The 19,624-nt window shown below is 36.9% G+C and overlaps 1 protein-coding gene across 7 annotated transcripts in view; it reads left to right on the forward strand.

Annotated features, from left to right (window-relative positions):
- The window catches only part of LOC127417329 (golgin subfamily B member 1-like), a 63,499-nt gene that overhangs the window by 26,006 nt on the left and 17,869 nt on the right, over window positions 1–19,624 (forward strand). For 6 of the 7 annotated variants that reach the window (XR_007893255.1, XR_007893256.1, XM_051657278.1 and 3 more), the window contains exons 16-22: window positions 36–159; window positions 2,498–2,631; window positions 11,030–11,071; window positions 11,318–11,427; window positions 11,563–11,731; window positions 12,485–12,589; window positions 12,748–18,591. Coding sequence is in view for 5 of the 7 variants with exons in the window: in XM_051657278.1 (XP_051513238.1) it covers window positions 36–159; window positions 2,498–2,631; window positions 11,030–11,071; window positions 11,318–11,427; window positions 11,563–11,731; window positions 12,485–12,589; window positions 12,748–18,591 (6,528 nt within the window). In the remaining 2 variants the exon portion in view is untranslated. The remainder of the gene's footprint in view (window positions 1–35; window positions 160–2,497; window positions 2,632–11,029; window positions 11,072–11,317; window positions 11,428–11,562; window positions 11,732–12,484; window positions 12,590–12,747; window positions 18,592–19,624) is intronic. The other variant, XM_051657281.1, reaches the window with a different exon arrangement.

Here is a 19,624-nt window from a genome sequence, read left to right on the forward strand (position 1 = left end):
ATGGATGTGTATATTCTTTCTATTTCTTTCTACAGGAAGACTTGGAGTTTCATAATAGGCAGTCTTTCCCAGACCCGAAAGATTCCACTGGTTGTGATGTTTTCATGGATGGAGAGAATATGGGTGGATGGTGGCCAAAGCATGGTGCTGCAGATACAGGTGTGAAACCTGCTAGACACACTGTACATGCTGAAGATGTTTGCTGTGGGGCAGTCTTTGATTGTCATTTATTAAAAACTCAGTGTAAGCTGTAGTGCAGTGGACGATAGTACAGGGTTCATACAAGGTGCTTGAAGTACTTGAATTTGGCCTTGACAATTTTTACCAAGAGGTGCTTAAAAAGTGCTTGAATTATAGAGAATCGCTAAATACGTTGCTTAAATCATTTAATAAGTTAAATGTATTTTTTTATTTTCAGAAAAACACTTATACAATCCTGTTACAGCCAAACACCAGATCCCCCTCTTCCCGCTTCTTGCACTCACACGGCTCATGTCATGAATCATGGAGAATAAAGGATTTCTTTGAATATTTTTTGCATACTCTCTGTGTGCTGTATGCTTATTCAGAACCACTTACATAAAAAATAAATAAACACTGGATGATTTTCATGACTGTCGGTTCCGTGAACGGTTCTCAAACATACTGTACATTCTTTTGTTGGTGCAGACGAAACATCGTACTAACACAGTGTTTGGAGAAGCGCTATTCAGTTGCGTGTGCAGCAAGAAACATACAACGTGACCAGTAGAGTCAAAATGATGAACAAATGAGATGGTTCTTTTTAACCATATGGGCAGAGGTCCAGTCCACTGCTGAATCAGCGCATAGATGACGCTGTCGCGTGGCAACTGTTACCTTTGGCAGCACTGTTCAGAATGGACCAATCACAATTAATTGTCACTGGTTGAGGATTTAAACAAATATATTTTATAGATTCTGCTGTGGAGGATTTCACAAGTATGAATCCGTGCAACTATCAGTTTTAATTACAAATTACTCTCCAGAGTAAAAAAAATTCTCCAATGAGATGTAAAACATTCTGAGATTTGAATGTGGATCAATGGAGGATTCAGTTTTGTGATTCATCTAGCACCCCCTTATTTCACAAAACAGGTTGTTTCTGACAACATTTGGGCCAATATCAAAATACGTTGACAAACCTTGACTTTTATAGTCATAAAAAAAAAACTATCAACTAGTGAATCTAACCTTCAATAATGTGAAATGGCTTGACTCTGTTTTAAACATTATTTAGAAAATATATCAGAATTTTTCAATTGTCCCCTTTATAGATACATAACTTCTATTTACATTTACATATTTGTTTGTGTTTTTTTTCTCATTTTTAATACAAGCATTAGTGCAAGGCCGAACAAGTATGCAAAAAAGCAAAACAAAGTAATTATTAATAATTTAAAAATAATTTTTGTCCCTCAGTTTCATGCCATTGTTGTTATCAATGTTAAAACGTAAAAAAAAAAAAAATGTTTTAACATTTTTTTTTTAAATACAAAAAGTTTTGGAAAATAATTTAAGGTCACAGTTCAGAGGCTGACCCAATTATTCACTTTTGTTGGAAAGCAAAGTACATTTTAAGGGAGCACACTACAATTGCACATCAATTTCATCATGAATGAACCAGGAATTGTTACTGTGAGAATGTGTAGTTAAAGATGCACATTGAAATATGTTGTACTTGTAATAAGTGGTGTTTTATACAAATAAAGTGAATGAATAAAAGAATTAGTTTAAATGACATCTCGAGCATAGTCTTTGAAAACAAATAAAAATGTGCTTGAAAAGTCCTTGAAAATCCTTGAATTCAACTTTGAAGCATCTCTACAAACCCTGATCGTATTATGGATGTTACTGATTAATCAACAAGCAGTTAATTCTTGTTAATAATTTAATCAGTTAAGCTTGTCGATTACTGAATAATCAATTTCAGCAGAAGTGCATTTGTAATTATTCGAGCAGTGTCAGAAAACACTGTCTATACAATCATTTGAAGCTAGATTGTCACACTGTCACATCTATATTGTCACGTTTTCTACAAATATTGTTATTAACGGTAATAAACTAATGGAAAATTAAAGTCATTAAATGCATGCTGAACAGCCTACATTAAAATACAGTAAACTAAAAATGTATTTAACGGGAAATAAATACTAATTCATGCGTTTCTTAAGTATATGTTTTAATTGTAGTTAAAAATAGGTTATATGTACATGGTTTAGGGGTACTCCACAGATGTTTGTGGTATTAAAGTTAACAGTTAATCAGTTAATTGATCAAATTGTTGAATTTAAGAACAATCAACTGTATAGCCAAAAAATTGAATCTGAAAATTAGCATCCCTGCTACGAATATATATGTAGACATAGAAAACTGAACCCAGTGACAATATTATAATAGTATGTGGTAAAACATCTCTTTGAATATATTTGGAGGTTATTAGTGTAGATGCTGTATGCTGTTTTTTTTATTTGTTTAGATGGCTTACGATCGGTTGTCGAGGAGCTTGAACTAGAGAGAAACCAACTGCAGGAGCAGATTCTGGGACTTGAGGAGCGATGCCAAGATCTAGAGGACCGACTGCAACTTCAGGCTCGTATTGAATTGTTACAGGTACACTCAAACTCTGTTTGGATTGTATGTATTAATGCATTATGCAATTTCATCATCAACATTTATATGCAAAATTCACATAATGGCATAGTAACTTTTCATTCTGAAAGCATGCCAATTGACCCTTTGCTAAGCCCCGTCCCCTTTTGTTACTATTTCCAGGTCTGACATGCAGAACTAACATTAACATTTTCTCTTCTGCTGTCATTCATGGAGATATCTGGATATATAAAATCTGTATTAACTGTCCATTTAGAATTACTAGAATTATATACTAGCCAAAAAGTTAGCGATGCTATGGAAAGCTACATCCAAAATGTAAAATTGGCAAAGACATGCATGATTAATAGGTCTGCATAGGTTTTACATTTTTCAACTTAGGCAGCATAATTATTTGAATTAAAATAGAAAGTTTGATATAGCCGTGTTTAATTATTGAACCATGAAAGGCTGCATGCGCTGTGTGCTTTAAAGTGAAGGGGCGACACTCTATTCTGTATGGTGTTTCTGTGCACAATATGTGCACACTCCACAGAAAGTTTGGTTTGCTTAGAACATGCATTGTGCATGCAAAGCGTGCAACTCCATGTACACTTTATTTTCACACTTGCATAATTAAGTGGCTGGAGTAGCTCTGCAGAGCATCAGTAATAAAACAGGACGCTCATCAACTGAAGGCGCATCGCAAAACGGACAGATTCTGTCCAATTTGATGACAGTTTTTGACTCCTGAGTAACTGAATCATCTCCGTCTTACGTCAGCAAGTCTTGGCCTCGTACATGCTCAAACTGTTAATCTTACGACTCTTTTCAAACATAGTATCAAAACAATTTTTGTTACAACTTCTTATTCAGGGAAATAGCCAGTGCTACATTTACAGATATTTTCGAATGGGTCATGTTCATACATGACATCTAAACTGAAAATTGCAGTTAATTTTCTGTAAAAGGCTGTAACGTGTAAAAGCGACTATTGTAAAAATGTGCTATTTGTAGTCAGCCATGATTAATTCATTACTGGTCATACAATCTCAACATGCCGGCGTTAATGAATGTGCGCCAAGCACCATGTGTAGAATAAATCAGCTTTTCCTCTAAGACTGATATGACTAGAGTGCTTATTTTATGTGAGAGTACTATAATAGAATAATACTATTGTTCTATTACTATTTATTTCTCTTTCAAAAAAAAGAATGAGTGATCTTTAAAGAGTAACTATTTCTACCGGCAGAGTATGGACAAATATGGCTTATTTTAGTGAAAAATCAGCTAATTATTAATTTTCACTGTATTGAATATGAGAGCTACTGTTATGTAAATGTATGCATTTGGTTTTTATGTTTCGGCCTTGATATCTAGGCAGCAGCAAGATGAGATGTTAAATCAAATCACATTTCACATTGCAACATTTGTTAAAAAAATAAAAAATCCTTACAGTTCATTAAAATGAGAGAAGCAGCACTTGATTGTGATTACGATTGATAACAATAGTATACATAAAAAACCTGTTTGTAACATTTCTACAGTGTACCCAAAATGGTACTGTGAACTCTTTAGTTATAATCACCACTTCTCTGACCTGAATCAGTACTTAAATGTGTTAGCAATAACCTAGTAAAAATGTAGGTGGTCTCACTGCTGTTAAACGTCATTTGTGAATAAGAGCTGATAGCTTAATCCATATATACTTGAAAAAAAAAAAAAAAAAGATTTGGAAAAGGTATCCTTTCTGGGTACCTTGTGTCAATGTTAAAAGTGCCCCAGCAACAACGTTTTACCATACTTTTGAATGATTTCTGTAAAATGATGCTGTAAGACATGCCTAGACTTAAAAGGGCTTAAGCTTGTCAGATAATATGGCAGAAAGCAATGTTTGCAAAGGTAGGATTGGTCAGTAATGTTTTTAAGGTGGGCTTAGCGAAGAGTCAATTCCATATGCAGGGATGGGCGGATTACTTTAAGAAAGTATTCTGGTCTGAATACTGAATACTCTTTCTTAAATGTATTCAGTAAAGTATTTTGAAAACATAAATTAAAAAGTAACATATTCAGAATACAAGAATACTTTTAGAATACATATTTATAAAGGTAAGGCACAATTGGAGGAATTAACTGTGATATGTCATTATTATCTTATCTGAAGTGCTACACCTCCACTTTTAACTAATCTAAGTGAATCTAAATAGCTTGTTATTTTTAAATGAGATGTGGAGTTGGACAATAATGTTTTTCTTTATGGAAGGCAGAAGGCAAACAGAAGGCAGTTTGTGGTCAATTACAATATTTTAATATTTAAAAAAAAAAAAATTATTTTTCTTAATCCATTATTTGATTGAACTGACAAAGAAGAATACATTTTGACACAAAATTAGATAAGAAATGCAAATAAACTGTATTTATTTTTTAGATGAAAACTGGATGTCATAAAGTAGTGAGGTCATGCGTGAACAATTTTTTTTAAGGCCAGTTTATTTTAGTTTTCTATCTCTTTTATTACCAACAATTTTATTTTGGGTGCTTTTGATTCTTTTACTCATCCTTTTTGTTTTTTATTGTTGTTTTATATATATATATATATATATATATATATATATATATATATATATATATATATATACATACAGTGCCTTGCAAAATTATTCAGACCCCTGACCAATTCTCTCATATTACCGAATTACAAATGGTACACTGATATTTCATTCTGATTGATATTTTTAAACACTGAAACTCAAAATCAATTATTGTAAGGTGACATTGTTTTGTTTTTTTTTGTTTTGTTTTTTTCTTCATTGTTTTGGTAAATATTTTTATTAAAAATGAAAAACTGAAATATCTTGCTTGCATAAGTATTCAACCCCCACACATTCATATTTGGTCGAGCCACCTTTTGCTACAATAACTGCTTTAAGTCTTTTGGAGTACATATGTGTCAGCTTTGCACAGATTGACAAAGTGATTTTGGCCCATTCTTCTCCAGGTTTGCTCCAGGTTGGTTGGGCGACACTTGTGGACTGCAATTTTCAAATAGTGCCACAGATTCTCAATAGGATTGAGATCAGGACTTTGACTGGGCCACTGTAGGACATTTATCTTTTTGTTCTTGAGCCACTCCAATGTTGCTTTGTCCTTGTGCTTGGGATCATTGTCCTGCTGAAAGGTGAATTTCCTCCCAAGCTTCATTTTTTTAGCGGACTGAAGCAGGTTCTCTTGCAATATTTCCCTATATTTTGCTCCATCCATTCTTCCTTCAATTTTAACAAGATGCCCAGTCCATGCTGTTGAAAAGCATCCACACAGCATGATGCTGCCACCACCATATTTCACCGTAGGGATGGTTTGTCTTGAGGCATAGGAAGTGTTACGTTTTCGACACACATAGCGCTTTGAGTTTTGGCCAAAAAGCTCTATCTTGGTCTCATCTGACCACAAAACCTTCTCCCACATCACAGCTGGGCCACTCACATGGTTTCTGGCAAACTCCAGATGTGCTTTCAGATGGTACTTTTTGAGTAACGGCTTCTTTCTTGCCACCCTCCCATACAGGCCAGCATTATGCAGTGCTCTTGATATGGTTGACTGGTGCACCATTACTCCACTCCCAGCCACTGAACTCTGTAGCTCCTTCAAAGTGATTGTTGGCCTCTCTGTGGCTTCTCTCACAAGTCTCCTTTTTGTTAGAGCACTGAGTTTTGAGGGATGACCTTTTCTTGGCAGTGCCTTGGTGGTGTGGTGCAGCTTCCACTTCCTGATTATTGATCCAACTGTGCTCACTGGGATATCCAAACATTTGAATATTTTTTTGTACCCTTTCCCTAATCTATGCATTTTTATTACTTTATCTCTAACTTCTGCAGAATGCTCTTTGGTCTTCAGATTCACAGCCTGACCAATGATCCTTCAACAATGGGTTTTTTATCCAGAAAATGTGAATGCATCTTTAATGATTCACAGGTGGATGCCAATGGTAAAGTAATTGTGTCCTTGTTAGGGCAATTTCTTTCATCGGTGTAACCTGGCAGCTTCCACAGCACAGGGGTTGAATTATTATGCAAGCAAGATATTTCAGTTTTTTATTATTTTTTAAATATTTCCCAACATATAACCAATGTCACCTAACAACAATTGATTTTAAGTTCCAGTGTTTTAAAATAAAATATCAAACAGAGTGAAATTTCATTGCACCATTTGTAATTCAGTAATATGAGATAATTGGTCAGGGGTCTGAAAACTTTTGTAAGGCACTGTATATATAGTTGTGCTCAAAAGTTTGCATACCCTGGCAGAAATTGTGAAATTTTGGCATTGATTTTGAAAATATGACTGATCATGCATCCTTTTATTTAAGGATAGTGATCATATGAAGCCATTTATTATCACATAGTTGTTTGGCTCTTTTTTAAATCATAATGATAACAGAAATCACCCAAATGGCCCTGATCAAAAGTTTACATACCCTTGAATGTTTGGCCTTGTTACAGACACACAGGGTGACACACACTGGTTTAAATGGCAATTAAAGGTTAATTTCCCACACTTGTGGCTTTTTAAATTGCAATTAGTGTCTGTGTATAAATAGTCAATGAATTTGTTAGCTCTCACGTGGATGCACTGAGCAGGCTAGATACTGAGCCATGGGGAGCAGAAAAGATCTGTCAAAAGACCTGCGTAACAAGGTAATGGAACTTCATAAAGATGGGAGAGGATATAAAAAGATATCCAAAGCCTTAAAAATGCCTGTCAGTACTGTTCAATAACTTCTTAAGAAGTGGAAAATTCGGGGATCTCTTGATACCAAGCCAAGGTCAGGTAGACCAAGAAAGATTTCAGCCACATATCGCTTATGGTTGTGACCATAAGGCTCTATTTTGGTCTTGTCACTCCAAATTACAGTGTGCCAGAAGCTGTGAGGCATGTCAAGGTGTTGTCAGGCATATTGACTTTTTTGTGGCACTGGCTTCTTTCTGGCAACTCGACCATGCAGCTCTTTTTTTGTTCAAGTCTCGTTGTATTGTGCTCCTTGAAACAACCACACCATCTTTTTCCAGAGCAGCCTGTATTTCTCCTGAGGTTACCTGTGGGTTTTTCTTTATTTCCACTTCTTAATAAGTGATTGAACAGTACTGACTGGCATTTTCAAGGCTTTGGATATCTTTTTATATCCTTTTCCATCTTTATAAATTTCCATTTCCCACAGGTGTGGGAAATTAACCTTTAATTGCCATTTAAACTTGTGTGTGTCACCTTGTGTGTCTGTAACAAGGCCAAACATTCAAGGGTATGTAAACTTTTGATCAGGGCCATTTGGGTGATTTGTCTTACCATTATGATTTAAAAAGCAGCCAAACAACTATGTGATAATAAATGGCTTCATATGATCACTATCCTTAAATAAAAGACAGTTTTTTTGCATGATCAGTCATATTATCAAAATCAATGCCAACATTTCACAATTTCTGCCAGGGTATGTAAACTTTTTTATATATATATATATATATATATATATATATATATATATATATATATATATACACACACACACAGTTGAAGTCAGAAGTCTACATACACTTAGGTTGAAGTCATCAAAACACATTTTTTTAACCTCTCCACAGTCTTCATATTAGCAAACTATAGTTTTGGCAAGTCGTTTAGGACACCAACTTTGTGCATGACATGAGTAATTTTTCCATCAATTGTTTACAGACAGATTGTTTCACATTTAATCGACTATATCACAATTTCAGTGGGTCAGAAGTTTACATACACTAAGTTAACTGTGCCTTTAAGCAACTAGCCCTATAGGCAATAAGACAATTAGCTTCTGATAGGAGGTGTACTGAATTGGAGGTGTACCTGTGAATGTATTTTAAGGCCTACCTTCAAACTCAGTGCCTCTTTGCTTGACATCATGGGAAAATCAAAAGAAATCAGCCAAGACCTCAGAAAAAAAAATTGTGGACCTCCACATGTTTGGTTCATCCTTGGGAGGAATTTCCAAATGCCTGAAGGTATCACGTTCATCTGTACAAACAATAGTATGCAAGTATAAACACCATTGGACCACTCAGTCATCATACCGCTCAGGAAGGAGACGCATTCTTTCTCCTGGAGATGAATGTAGTTTGGTGCAAGAAGTGCAAATCAATCCCAGAACAACAGCAAAGGACCTTGTGAAGATGCTGGACGAAACGGGTAGACAAGTATCTATATCCACAGTAAAACAAGTCCTATATCGACATAACCTGAAAGGCTGCTCAGCAAAACAGGAGCCACTGCTCCATAACCGCCATAAAATAGCCAGACTACAGTTTGCAGGTGCACATGGGGACAAAGATCTTACTTTCTGGAGAAATTTGCTCTGGTCTGATGAAACAAAAATTGAACTTTTTGGCCATAATGACCATCGTTATGTTTGGAGGAAAAAGGGTGAGGCTTGTAAGCCAAAGAACACCATCCCAACCTTGAAGCATGGGGGTGGCAGCATCATGTTGTGGGAGTGCTTTGCTGCAGGAGGGACTGGTGCACTTCACAAAATAGATGGCATCATGAGAAGGGAAAATTATGTGGATATATTGAAGCAACATCTCAAGACATCAGCCAGGAAGTTAAAGCTTGGTCACAAATGGGTCTTCCAAATGTACAATGACCCCAAGCATACCTCCAAAGTTGTGGCAAAATGGCTTAAGGACAACAAAGTCAAGGTATTGGAGTGGCCATCACAAAGCCCTGACCTCAATCCGCTAGAAAATTTGTGGGCAGAACTGAAAAAGCATGTGTGAACATGGAGGCCTACAAACCTGACTCAGATACACCAGTTCTGTCTGGAGGAATGGGCCAAAGTTACAGCAACTTATTGTGAGAAGCTTGTGAAAGGCTACCCAAAACGTTTGACCCAAGTTAAACAATATAAAGGCAATGCTACCAAATACTAACAAAGTGTATGTAAACTTCTGACCTACTGGGAATGTGATGAAAGAAATAAAAGCTGAAAAAAATCATTCTCTCTACTAGTATTCTGACATTTCACATTTTTAAAATAATGATCCTAACTGACCAAAGACAGGGAATGTTTTCTAAGATTAAATGTCTGGAATTGTGAAAAACTGAGTTTAAATGTATTTGGCTGAGGTATTTGTAAGCTTCTGACTTCAACTGTATATACTGTATATGTACAATATATATACAGTATAAACTGTATATTGTGAATCACTGTGGATGAGATGTTTTTAAAAAAGTGAGAAATAATATTAATATGCCTGTATGTTACAATTTGTGTCACACTGAACTTTAGCCTCCCATCTATAAGCCGCAAAGATTACAGTAGTTATTTACCCAATGTGTCATTTGGACTCTTTTGGTCTCTTTGGTTCTTTCCCCTCTTTCAGTCTTTGCAGTAGGCCTACTTTATATTTGTTTTTTACCTATTCATTTTAGTCTATTATTGTCATTAATAACTGCTATTTCTCAACAGTTCTGCAAGTTTCTGATGTGGACGTGACTCACCAAATGCTTATCAAGAGCCGTCCGTCTTTATTCCTCCTTTACACAGAAGCCGCATCTGCAGATGCAGAAATGTATTTACACAGCAACAATTACAGGATATAATGTATCTTGCACGCAAATGTTATGTTTGTGGAAATAATTGCCGACTGCATTGATGCTGCTGCACAGCTGACAGTGCACTGATTGTTTAAGATGTGCGGGTGAGGTTGCCAAATATTAATTCCGGGAATCATTATACACGAATAAGACTTGCATTTCTATTCTTTAGTGCCCACCATCAGACCTTTTGGTGAACGCGGTCCATTTTTAAAGTATTCCAAAAACACAACCTGTGATTCTTTGGTTTGAACCCGTGATTGTGTTTTCAAACTAGCCCAATTTGCCATGAAACCCTGGCAACACTGCATGCCCTGCTGCTGATCTAAAGGAAGAGAGAGTGAAAAGACGTGTTTGCAGCTCGTATGTGTGCTGTTCAGAAAAACAATCAAGTTTCTCACTTGATTGACAATAATTTTTTTCTTTATGCCTTATTTTGTGGTCATTATGAGAGAAGTATTCTAAAAGTATTCTAACAAAACGTCATATAGTAACTGTATTCTGAATACAGGTGCTTGAAATTGTAACAGGGCTGAATACAGTTACTTCATTTTTGTATTCTGAATATGTAACGCAGTTACAGGTATTCCGTTACGGCCCAACCCTGTCCATATGCTAGGATCAAAATCAGATCCCCAAAATGAAAGCTGAAAGATGCAGGTCCTTTTTGTCTGATAAATTTATTGTCAGAAAAATGTTCTTGTCAAATGTTGTTTTGACTGTTTGAATCTTGTTGATGTGAGTGTTGGATAGCCAGTTAATCATCTGTACATTGAGTGAACTATAGGATTTTGCAACGCAGGTGACGTTTGGCATAGATGAAGGTGGTCGAGCCATATCTCAGGTTTGTTTATGCTTGTGTGAGCTTCTGAGCTTCCGGCCGTGGAACCTACTCTTACCTGTTTTATCACCGTCCTGTTCCCACTAGAAATAAGTGTGCAGTTCTCACACAGGGTGTGTCATAAAAATTAATTTTCACATTTTAATCAATATACAAACATGATGTGCAGGTGTGCAGTGGGGTGCTGCTTTGTTCTCATTGTTATGCTACAATTAATTGTTGTGATCTGTTTACTGGCTATTCCATCAGAATGAGTTGGAGCGCCTGCAGGCGCAGGTCACCAGCCTTCGCAGTCAGCAGGTCAAAGATGCAGAAAAGCACCAGCTGCTCGTCACCAGTCTGAATGAACAACTTAAAGGGTAACTTAAAACAAGCTTTAAGTGCTGTGATTTAGCCTTCAGCTAATTCACAATTAATGTATATGTGTAGTTTCCACTAATGCAATGTGTTGAAAAGCACAAAAAAAAAGCATCTGTTTCCACATGTTGACTCAGACTGAACAGCACACAGGAGTGTTTGGAGTCTTCCCTCATAGAAAAGGAGCACACTCTCGCTAAAACCTCTGAGAAACTGGAGTGTATTGAGAGTCTGAGAGAGGCTTTAAGGACAAAAGAAAAACAACACAAAGACACAGCTGAAAAACTGCTGCAAACAGAACACAATGTGAGTTATAATGTGAACTGTACTGTCATACACTGAATTTATGAAATTACCATGATGTCACACAGCAGGCAATCGTGCTTCACGGTTCTTTTGAGCAGCAGCTTTCAGTGGTGGATTTGAGCAGTGCTGCTTTATAGAAGCTCATTTTTGACCTCATATCTGTCACAACGGTTTAGAAATTGCTCTGAATATTGCTCTTTGGAAATTAAAAACAGCCGTTTGTGATCTGAGTTTGTGCAATTCCTTTGTGACAAGATCAAATCTAACAACTGCTGCTGCGGGGCAATTGGGATTTTTTAGAGCAGAGGCTTTCACAATGACGGTGACCCATGAAATGTCATAATTAATGAGAGTTTGTCCTGATTTACTGATCCTGATTGAAATGCAAAGAACCACAAATCTCCAATAATCTTTTGGAAACTTTATTTGAACCCCACTAACAGCACTTTTGAGGCGTTTTCAGCTCAATTTGAACAAAGAACCCATTGAAAACTGTTCTTTTCGATGGTGCCAAAAGAACCCGGAAGTGCAGAGCTGAGTGTTTGTTTATAAACAGTAACTTCATCTATAAGTTGGCATGATATTATCTTTATAGCAATAAATATTGTTCCATATCCTTAAACCTAACAATACATAAATGCATATCAAATAATTGCCTATTAAAAACAATCTCATAAATTATATATCAGATCTGACTGCTTCACTGCTTTTTTTGAGCCACATCTGAGTAAATAATATTGCCTTACTATATAGCTGGCTGAAGTTATGAAGAAATGCAGCATATTTGAAAAGGAAAACTCCGAGGTGAAAGCAACTGTTGCAGAACTGACGCAGAAAATCAGTGTGCTAAAAGACAAGGTAGCATCACTCTGTGGCTCCCATAACTCATATGTCCTTTTTTAATTTTTGCTTTATATATGACAATATTGTCATTTATATTTTTTCAGTTCAAGTGCATTGTTATATTTTGACTGAAGTTAATTAATTTTTCCTTGTATTCCATTCTCTTGTTTCAGATGCAGAAACATGAGGTGACTATAGAATCATTGCAGAGTGATCTGGTTCAAACAAACGATGAGCTTGACAGACTGAACATAGCTCATCTAGAAGAAAGAGCACAGCTCATTCATGACATGCAAAGCTGTGAGCGCAAAATTGACAGCCTTAAAGATATCATCACTGACAAGGACAAAGAAATATTAGCTCTGTCATCCAGCACAACTGAATATTCAGAGCAAATTCATGAACTAAAACAGCAAATAAAGCTCAAAGAGGCTGCACTCGCTAATGTTGAACCGGAAGTTCAAACCATTCGAGACCCACAGCATTCTGACCAACAGTCCTTTAATACCCTTATAGCTGAGCTGATGGAACAATTGAAGAAAACAGAAAGTGATCTAAATGTGGCTAAAATAGAAGGAGAATCAAAGAGTAATGATATTAAAGGCTTGATGAAGCAAATAGAAGAGGACAAGAAAACAATTCAAGATCTCAGAATGGATATACAGAAGTTGAATATGAATCAGAAAGACCAGCTGTTGGATTCAGAACTAATGCTTGAAAAAGAACTGAAATTCCTCAAGGAGGAACGTAATAAGCTTCTTGCTGAAGTGACCAAACATGAAAGTGAGCTACAGACTCTTTCTAGAGAGCTTGAGGAGAAGTTTGCATGTCAAGAACCGCTCAAGCAAGATGTCCAAGAAAAGTCAAAGATGATATTCTCATTGGAGCAGAGGCTACAAATTGTACAAGAAGAGGCAGAAGGAGAGAGGACTAGATATCGCACAGAACTCAAGACTAGAGATGAAACCAATGAACAGCTGGAGAAAGAATTGTCTGGTAAAAATGAGAGTATTACTAAGATGAAAGCCCACATTAAATCTTTGCAGAATGACAACCAGAAACTTAAAGACTCACTTGAGGAGAATTTTGAAGAGCTTGAAAAACAAAAGCAGCTCTTGGATAATGTCAAGAAAGAAATGCATGCTGTGCAAGATCAGAATTCCAGCCTGCTATTACAAGTCAAAAGTCTCATGGATGAAAATTGTCGATTAAAGCAGATAATTGAGACTGGGAGCCAATCTCTCTCTGATGTTTTGGAAGAAAAGAACATTTTGTTAGCCAAAATATCAGAGGCTGAATTGCAGCTTTTAGGAAGTAAGAAAACAATTGAAAACTTGCAGAAAGAAAATGAAGACTTAACACTCAGAGGAGCTGAATTGAAGAAAGAACTTGAGCAAAGTAAACAGTCAATGTCTGTGATGTTGTTAGAGAAGTCAAATGAATGCAGCCAGCATAGTACATTGCTCAGAGAGAGTGGAGAAATTATTTCATCTTTACAAGTTCAAATTGAGTCTTTAAACAATCAGGCCGACCAGTCAAACTCCTGCATGGCTGAGAAAGAAAGAACTATAGCTGAGAAAAATGCATTAATTGAATCCCAGAAATGCCAGCTTCTGCAACTCCAAGAGGCTTTAACTCGATTTCAGGAACAGGAAGCTACTTTGAAAGCTGAACTAACAGAGAAAGATGACACAATGAAATTCCTCAAGGAGGAATGTAATCAGCTTACTACTGCAGTCACCAAACAAAAAAGTGAGATTCATAATATTTCTAAACAGTTTGAGGAGCAGGTTGCAAATCAAGAACAGCTCAAACAAGATGTTCAAGAAAAGTCAAAGAAGATATTCTCATTGGAGCAGAGGCTGCAGTTTGTACAAGAAGAGGCAGAAGAAGAGAGGACTAGATATAGCACAGAAATCAAGACTAGAGATGAAGCCATGGAAAAGCTTGAGAAAGAATTATCTGGTAAAAATGAGAGTATTACTAAGATGAAAGCCCACTTTAAATCTTTGAAGAATGACAACCAGAAACTTAAAGAATCACTTGAGGAGAATTTTGAAGAGCTTGAAAAACAAAAGCAGCTCTTGGATAATGTCAAGAAAGAAATGCATGCTGTGCAAGATCAGAATTCCAGCCTGCTTTTACAAGTCAGAAGTCTCACGGATGAAAATTGTCGATTAAAGCAGATAATTGAGACTGGGAGCCAATCTCTCTCTGATGTTTTGGAAGAAAAGAACATTTTGTTAGCCAAAATATCAGAGACTGAATTGCAGCTTTTGGGAAGTGAGAAAACAATTGAAGACTTGCAGAAAGAAAAGGAAGACTTAACACTCAGAGGAGCTGAATTGAAGAAAGAACTTGAGCAAAGTAAACAGTCAATGTCTGTGATGTTGTTAGAGAAGTCAAATGAATGCAGCCAGCATAGTACATTGCTCAGAGAGAGTGGAGAAATTATTTCATCTTTACAAGTTCAAGTTGAGTCTTTAAACAGTCAGGCCAACCAGTCAAACTCCTGCATGGCTGAGAAAGAAAGAACTATAGCTGAGAAAAATGCATTAATTGAATCCCAGAAATGCCAGCTTCTGCAACTCCAAGAGGCTTTAACTCAATTTCAGGAACAGGAAGCTACTTTGAAAGCTGAACTAACAGAGAAAGATGGCACAATGAAATTCCTCAAGGAGGAATGTAATCAGCTTACTACTGCAGTCACCAAACAAAAAAGTGAGATTCATAATATTTCTAAACAGTTTGAGGAGCAGGTTGCAAGTCAAGAACAGCTAAAACAAGATGTTCAAGAAAAGTCAAAGAAGATATTCTCATTGGAGCAGAGGCTGAAGATTGTACAAGAGGAGGCAGAAGGAGAGAGGACTAGATATAGCACAGAAATCAAGACTAGAGATGAAGCCATGGGAAAGCTTGAGAAAGAATTGTCTGGTAAAAATGAGAGTATTACTAAGATGAAAGCCCACTTTAAATCTTTGAAGAATGACAACCAGAAACTTAAAGAATCACTTGAGGAGAATTTGGGAGAGTTTGTAAGACAAAAGCAGCTCCTGGATAATGCCAAGGAAGACATGCATGCTGTGCAAGATCAGAGTTCCAGCTTGCTATTACAAGTCAAAAGTCTCACAGAGGACAATTGTCGATTAAAGCAGATAATTGAGACTGGGAGCCAATCTCTCTCTGATGTTTCAGAACAAAAGAACATTTTGCTAGCCAAAATATCTGAGGTTGAATTGCAGCTTTTAGAAAGTGCCAAAACAATTGAAGACTTGCAGAAAGAAAAGGAAGACTTAACACTCAGAGGAGCTGAATTGAAGAAAGAACTTGAGCAAAACAAACAGTCAATGTCTGAAATGTTGTTAGAGAAGTCAAATGAATGCAGCCAGCATAATACATTGCTCAGGGAGAGCAAAGAAATTATTTCATCTTTACAGGTTCAAGTTGAGTCTTTAAACAATCAGGTCGACCAATCAAACTCCTGCATGGTTGAGAAAGAAAATACTATTGGGGAGAAAAATGCATTGATTGATTCCCAGAAATGCCAACTTCTGCAACTCCAAGAGGCTATAACTCAACTTCATGAACTGGAAGCTACTTTGAAATCTGAACTAATGGAGAAAGATGGCATAATACAAGCTCAGTCTGCGCAGGGCACCTCTTTACAGAGTGAGCTTCAACAACAAAGACAGTATTTATCTAAAGTTCAAAGTGAGTTTGATTCTCTAAAAAATGAATGTACACAATTAACTGGCAGTCTCCAAAAAAGCGAAACAGCCCTCAGTAACAGGACTCACGAATGCCAAACACACATAGATGAGCTCAGAGAAAGAAGCGAGTCTGTGGCACTACTGAGTGAGCAGTTGGCTGCAGTGAACAAGATCAATGTGAGGTTGGAGTCTGAAATCATGGCTATGAAGACAGCTCAAGACATTTTGTTTTCTGATAAAAACAAACTCGAAGAGGAATTGGCTCAGATTCAAGCTCGTGCCGTTAGACTCAATGACCACGTTCAGTCATTAAATAGTCAGAATCAACAATTACAAGCAATGTTTGAAGGAAAAGAAAAAGAAGTGCTTTTACTGACGCAGGTTGTTTCTGAAACAAATAACAAGGTAGCAATAACCACCAAAGAGAATGAAAACCTTGTTTCTCAAGTCGTCAGTCTCTGTGAACAGAATAAGAACCTTCAGGAACAAACGACCGAACAGACAAAGTCTCTCACAGAAATGACAAAGGAGACAAACGCTTTACAAAACAAAATTTCAATTCTTGAGACACAAGATGTGGAAAACAATAAAATCATTGAAGACCTATTTAAACACATGGAAGGTTTGCTTTTGCAGGCAGAGGAACTCAAAGTTTTCAAGCAGAAGCAGCAGTCTGGAGCCGAGAGCTTACAGGAAATGTCTTCAGAATGTGCAGCCCTCTCAAAGCGTCTTGGGGAGGCCGAAGAGGAAGTAGCTCTTCTAAAAGGGGAGCTTGAGTCCTCCAGTTCGCAGATCATTCACTATAACCGTGTTGTTCTTGAAAAAGACAAAATCTTAAAGGACCAAAGTACACAAATGGAGGCTTATCAGCACCAACTTGAGCATCTTCATGAGACTCTTTCAATACTCAAGGAACAAGCCAATGCTCATAATTCAGGCTTGATAGAAAAAGACGTTCTGCTACAGAAAGAATCTAATTCATGCAGTTTGTTACAAAAGGAACTTGGTCATGAAAGAGAACTTGTTTTAAATCTGCAACACGAGATAGAGTCTTTGAAAGTGGAGTGTTCTAGATTGAACCATTCTTTGGAAGCACAACAAAGCTCTTTAAGAGAGAAAACCCTTGAGAGCCAAAATCACAAAGAAGAACTGGTCAAAAGAAATGAGTATGTTCTTTCACTAACTGCTCAGCTTGGTATAATGAATGAAAATAACGTGAAGCTTAAATCTGAAAATGCTAATTTAAAATGCACTTTAGAGCAGCACTCAACAGAAAGTGCAAGACTTAAGGAGGAATTGAGACAGAAACAATTAGAGCTAGTAGAACATCAGGATAATGTTCAGGCACTTACTGAGCAAAATAGTACAATTAAATCTGAACTAAAGAGATCAGTGGCAGAATTGTTTAGACAGCAGGAGATGATCACTTCTCTACAAAGTGAATTGGCAACAAGAAATGAAAAACTGGCATCTTTGACAGAACAGATAGAAACGGAGCACTCTGGAAATGATGTTTTACAACTCACTCTGCAGGAGAAAGAGGCAGCTCTCAGAGCTCAGGAGATGCATGTCAATAAGTTGCAAGACAAACTATTGGAAAGTGAGAGCCAAATTAGCCAGAAAATAAAAGTGATTTCTGAACTACAGATAGCAGCTCAGAGTTTTCAGACAGCTTTGCAAGACAAAGATAATTTGCTGTTAAATAAAGAACAAGAGTTCTCTCTGGTAAAGACAGCTTTAATGGCTGAATCAGAAGCATGTAAAGCCCAACAGAAATTAGAGATGGATGCAGTTGCTACACTTCAGAGAGATTTACAGAACTTACTAGAAAAGAATAAGCATCTCATGAGTGTGGTTGATGAAAAGGATTTTTTATTGAGGCAGGAGCAAGAGAAGTATCTGTGCTTACAAGGTAGTGCAGCAGAACTGGAAAACACAAAATCACAACTAAACTGTCAAATAAAGCGACTAACTTTAGAGGCAGCACAACTCAGGGAAACACAAACTGAGAAGGAACAAGTTGTTTTTGCTGCTCAATCACAAATACAGAAACTGGATGAGCTATACAAGAAGCTTCAAGAGGAATATAATTTGACCAAACAAGAGCTTTATAAAGTTATCAATGAAAAATCATTAAAGGAAGAGGAGGTCTGTAAATTGGTTCTGGAAAAGGAAGAGATTTGCAGAAACTCCAGTCTTCAGATTCAGAGAATTCAGGAACAAGTACAACATGACCAGCAGCAATCCTGCACCATGAATGACATGGAGGAAGAAATGAAGATGGAGAGAGAACAACTTCACATCCAGGTTAGTGCTAAAAGTGAAACATTTATTTAATTGAAATGAGGAAATAAAAGAACTTGATAAACCTAGGGCCCTATTTTAAGAGCGCTAGCGCTAAGCGCAGCTCTATGCCATAAGTCAGTGGTTAGAGCTTCTCTCATAGCGCACGTGGACCATCTGTCAAAATGGGCCTTTCCTCTAATCTTCCTGTTGTCTCCTCCTATGTACTGTAGATAATCCCAGTTGTAGATCGGTTCCGTCTAGCATGTATACACTTCAGCTGGTCCAAAATAGGCCTCTGCGTTATGCACATGGTCTGAAAAACAGTGGTGCCGTGCAACGTGTATTTAATATCGAAGTTGAATGCAGCAAAAGCAGAGAAGAAGAAGAGCATAAACAACAACAGCAAAGTGGGTGTGTTTCATTCAGAAGTTGTCATCCCTATGGCCTATTCCCTTCGCAGACTTTACCATTCCACTGTGACAGCTTTGGAGGGCTGATGGGTGTGGGGCTCAAACATAACATTTATTTGGAACTCACTTTTTAATTAATTTTTATTGGAAATTCTGTTTGAAGCGATCTTACAGCATGGCAACTATAAATGTTCCCCCTTTGAAGCGCCATTCGAAGGCTAATTTATCTAATTTGTAACACAGGGACACATGGCAAATGCTAGAAATGTTCATTTTTAGATCTGCAGTCTGTAAACCTTTCACACCTGTGGCACATTGATGTGCCTCTAATTACTATTCTTTAGTCCATTGACTAATCCTCCTATCTGTCGGCCATAGCCTCGTGCGACCCTGCATCCTCATGCATGGACTTGACTGTGTGTTTTGTCTTCGCTATATGCTATGCATAATTTAATCTCATTTAAACTGACTGATCTCACTTCAGGAAACTCTAGGCTGTCAATAAGGGGTTAAACTCTTGACGCATCGAGTCATGTGACAATGATAATGCAGATAATGTAGATCTCATCGGAGTTTGTCTTTGGGAGAAACGGCAATAAAATTAAATTTGGTAAGAAACCTCAGTATGTTTTTTTTTTTTTTTT

Source organism: Myxocyprinus asiaticus, chromosome 26 (assembly GCF_019703515.2).
Source record: "Myxocyprinus asiaticus isolate MX2 ecotype Aquarium Trade chromosome 26, UBuf_Myxa_2, whole genome shotgun sequence".
NCBI lineage: Eukaryota > Metazoa > Chordata > Actinopteri > Cypriniformes > Catostomidae > Myxocyprinus > Myxocyprinus asiaticus.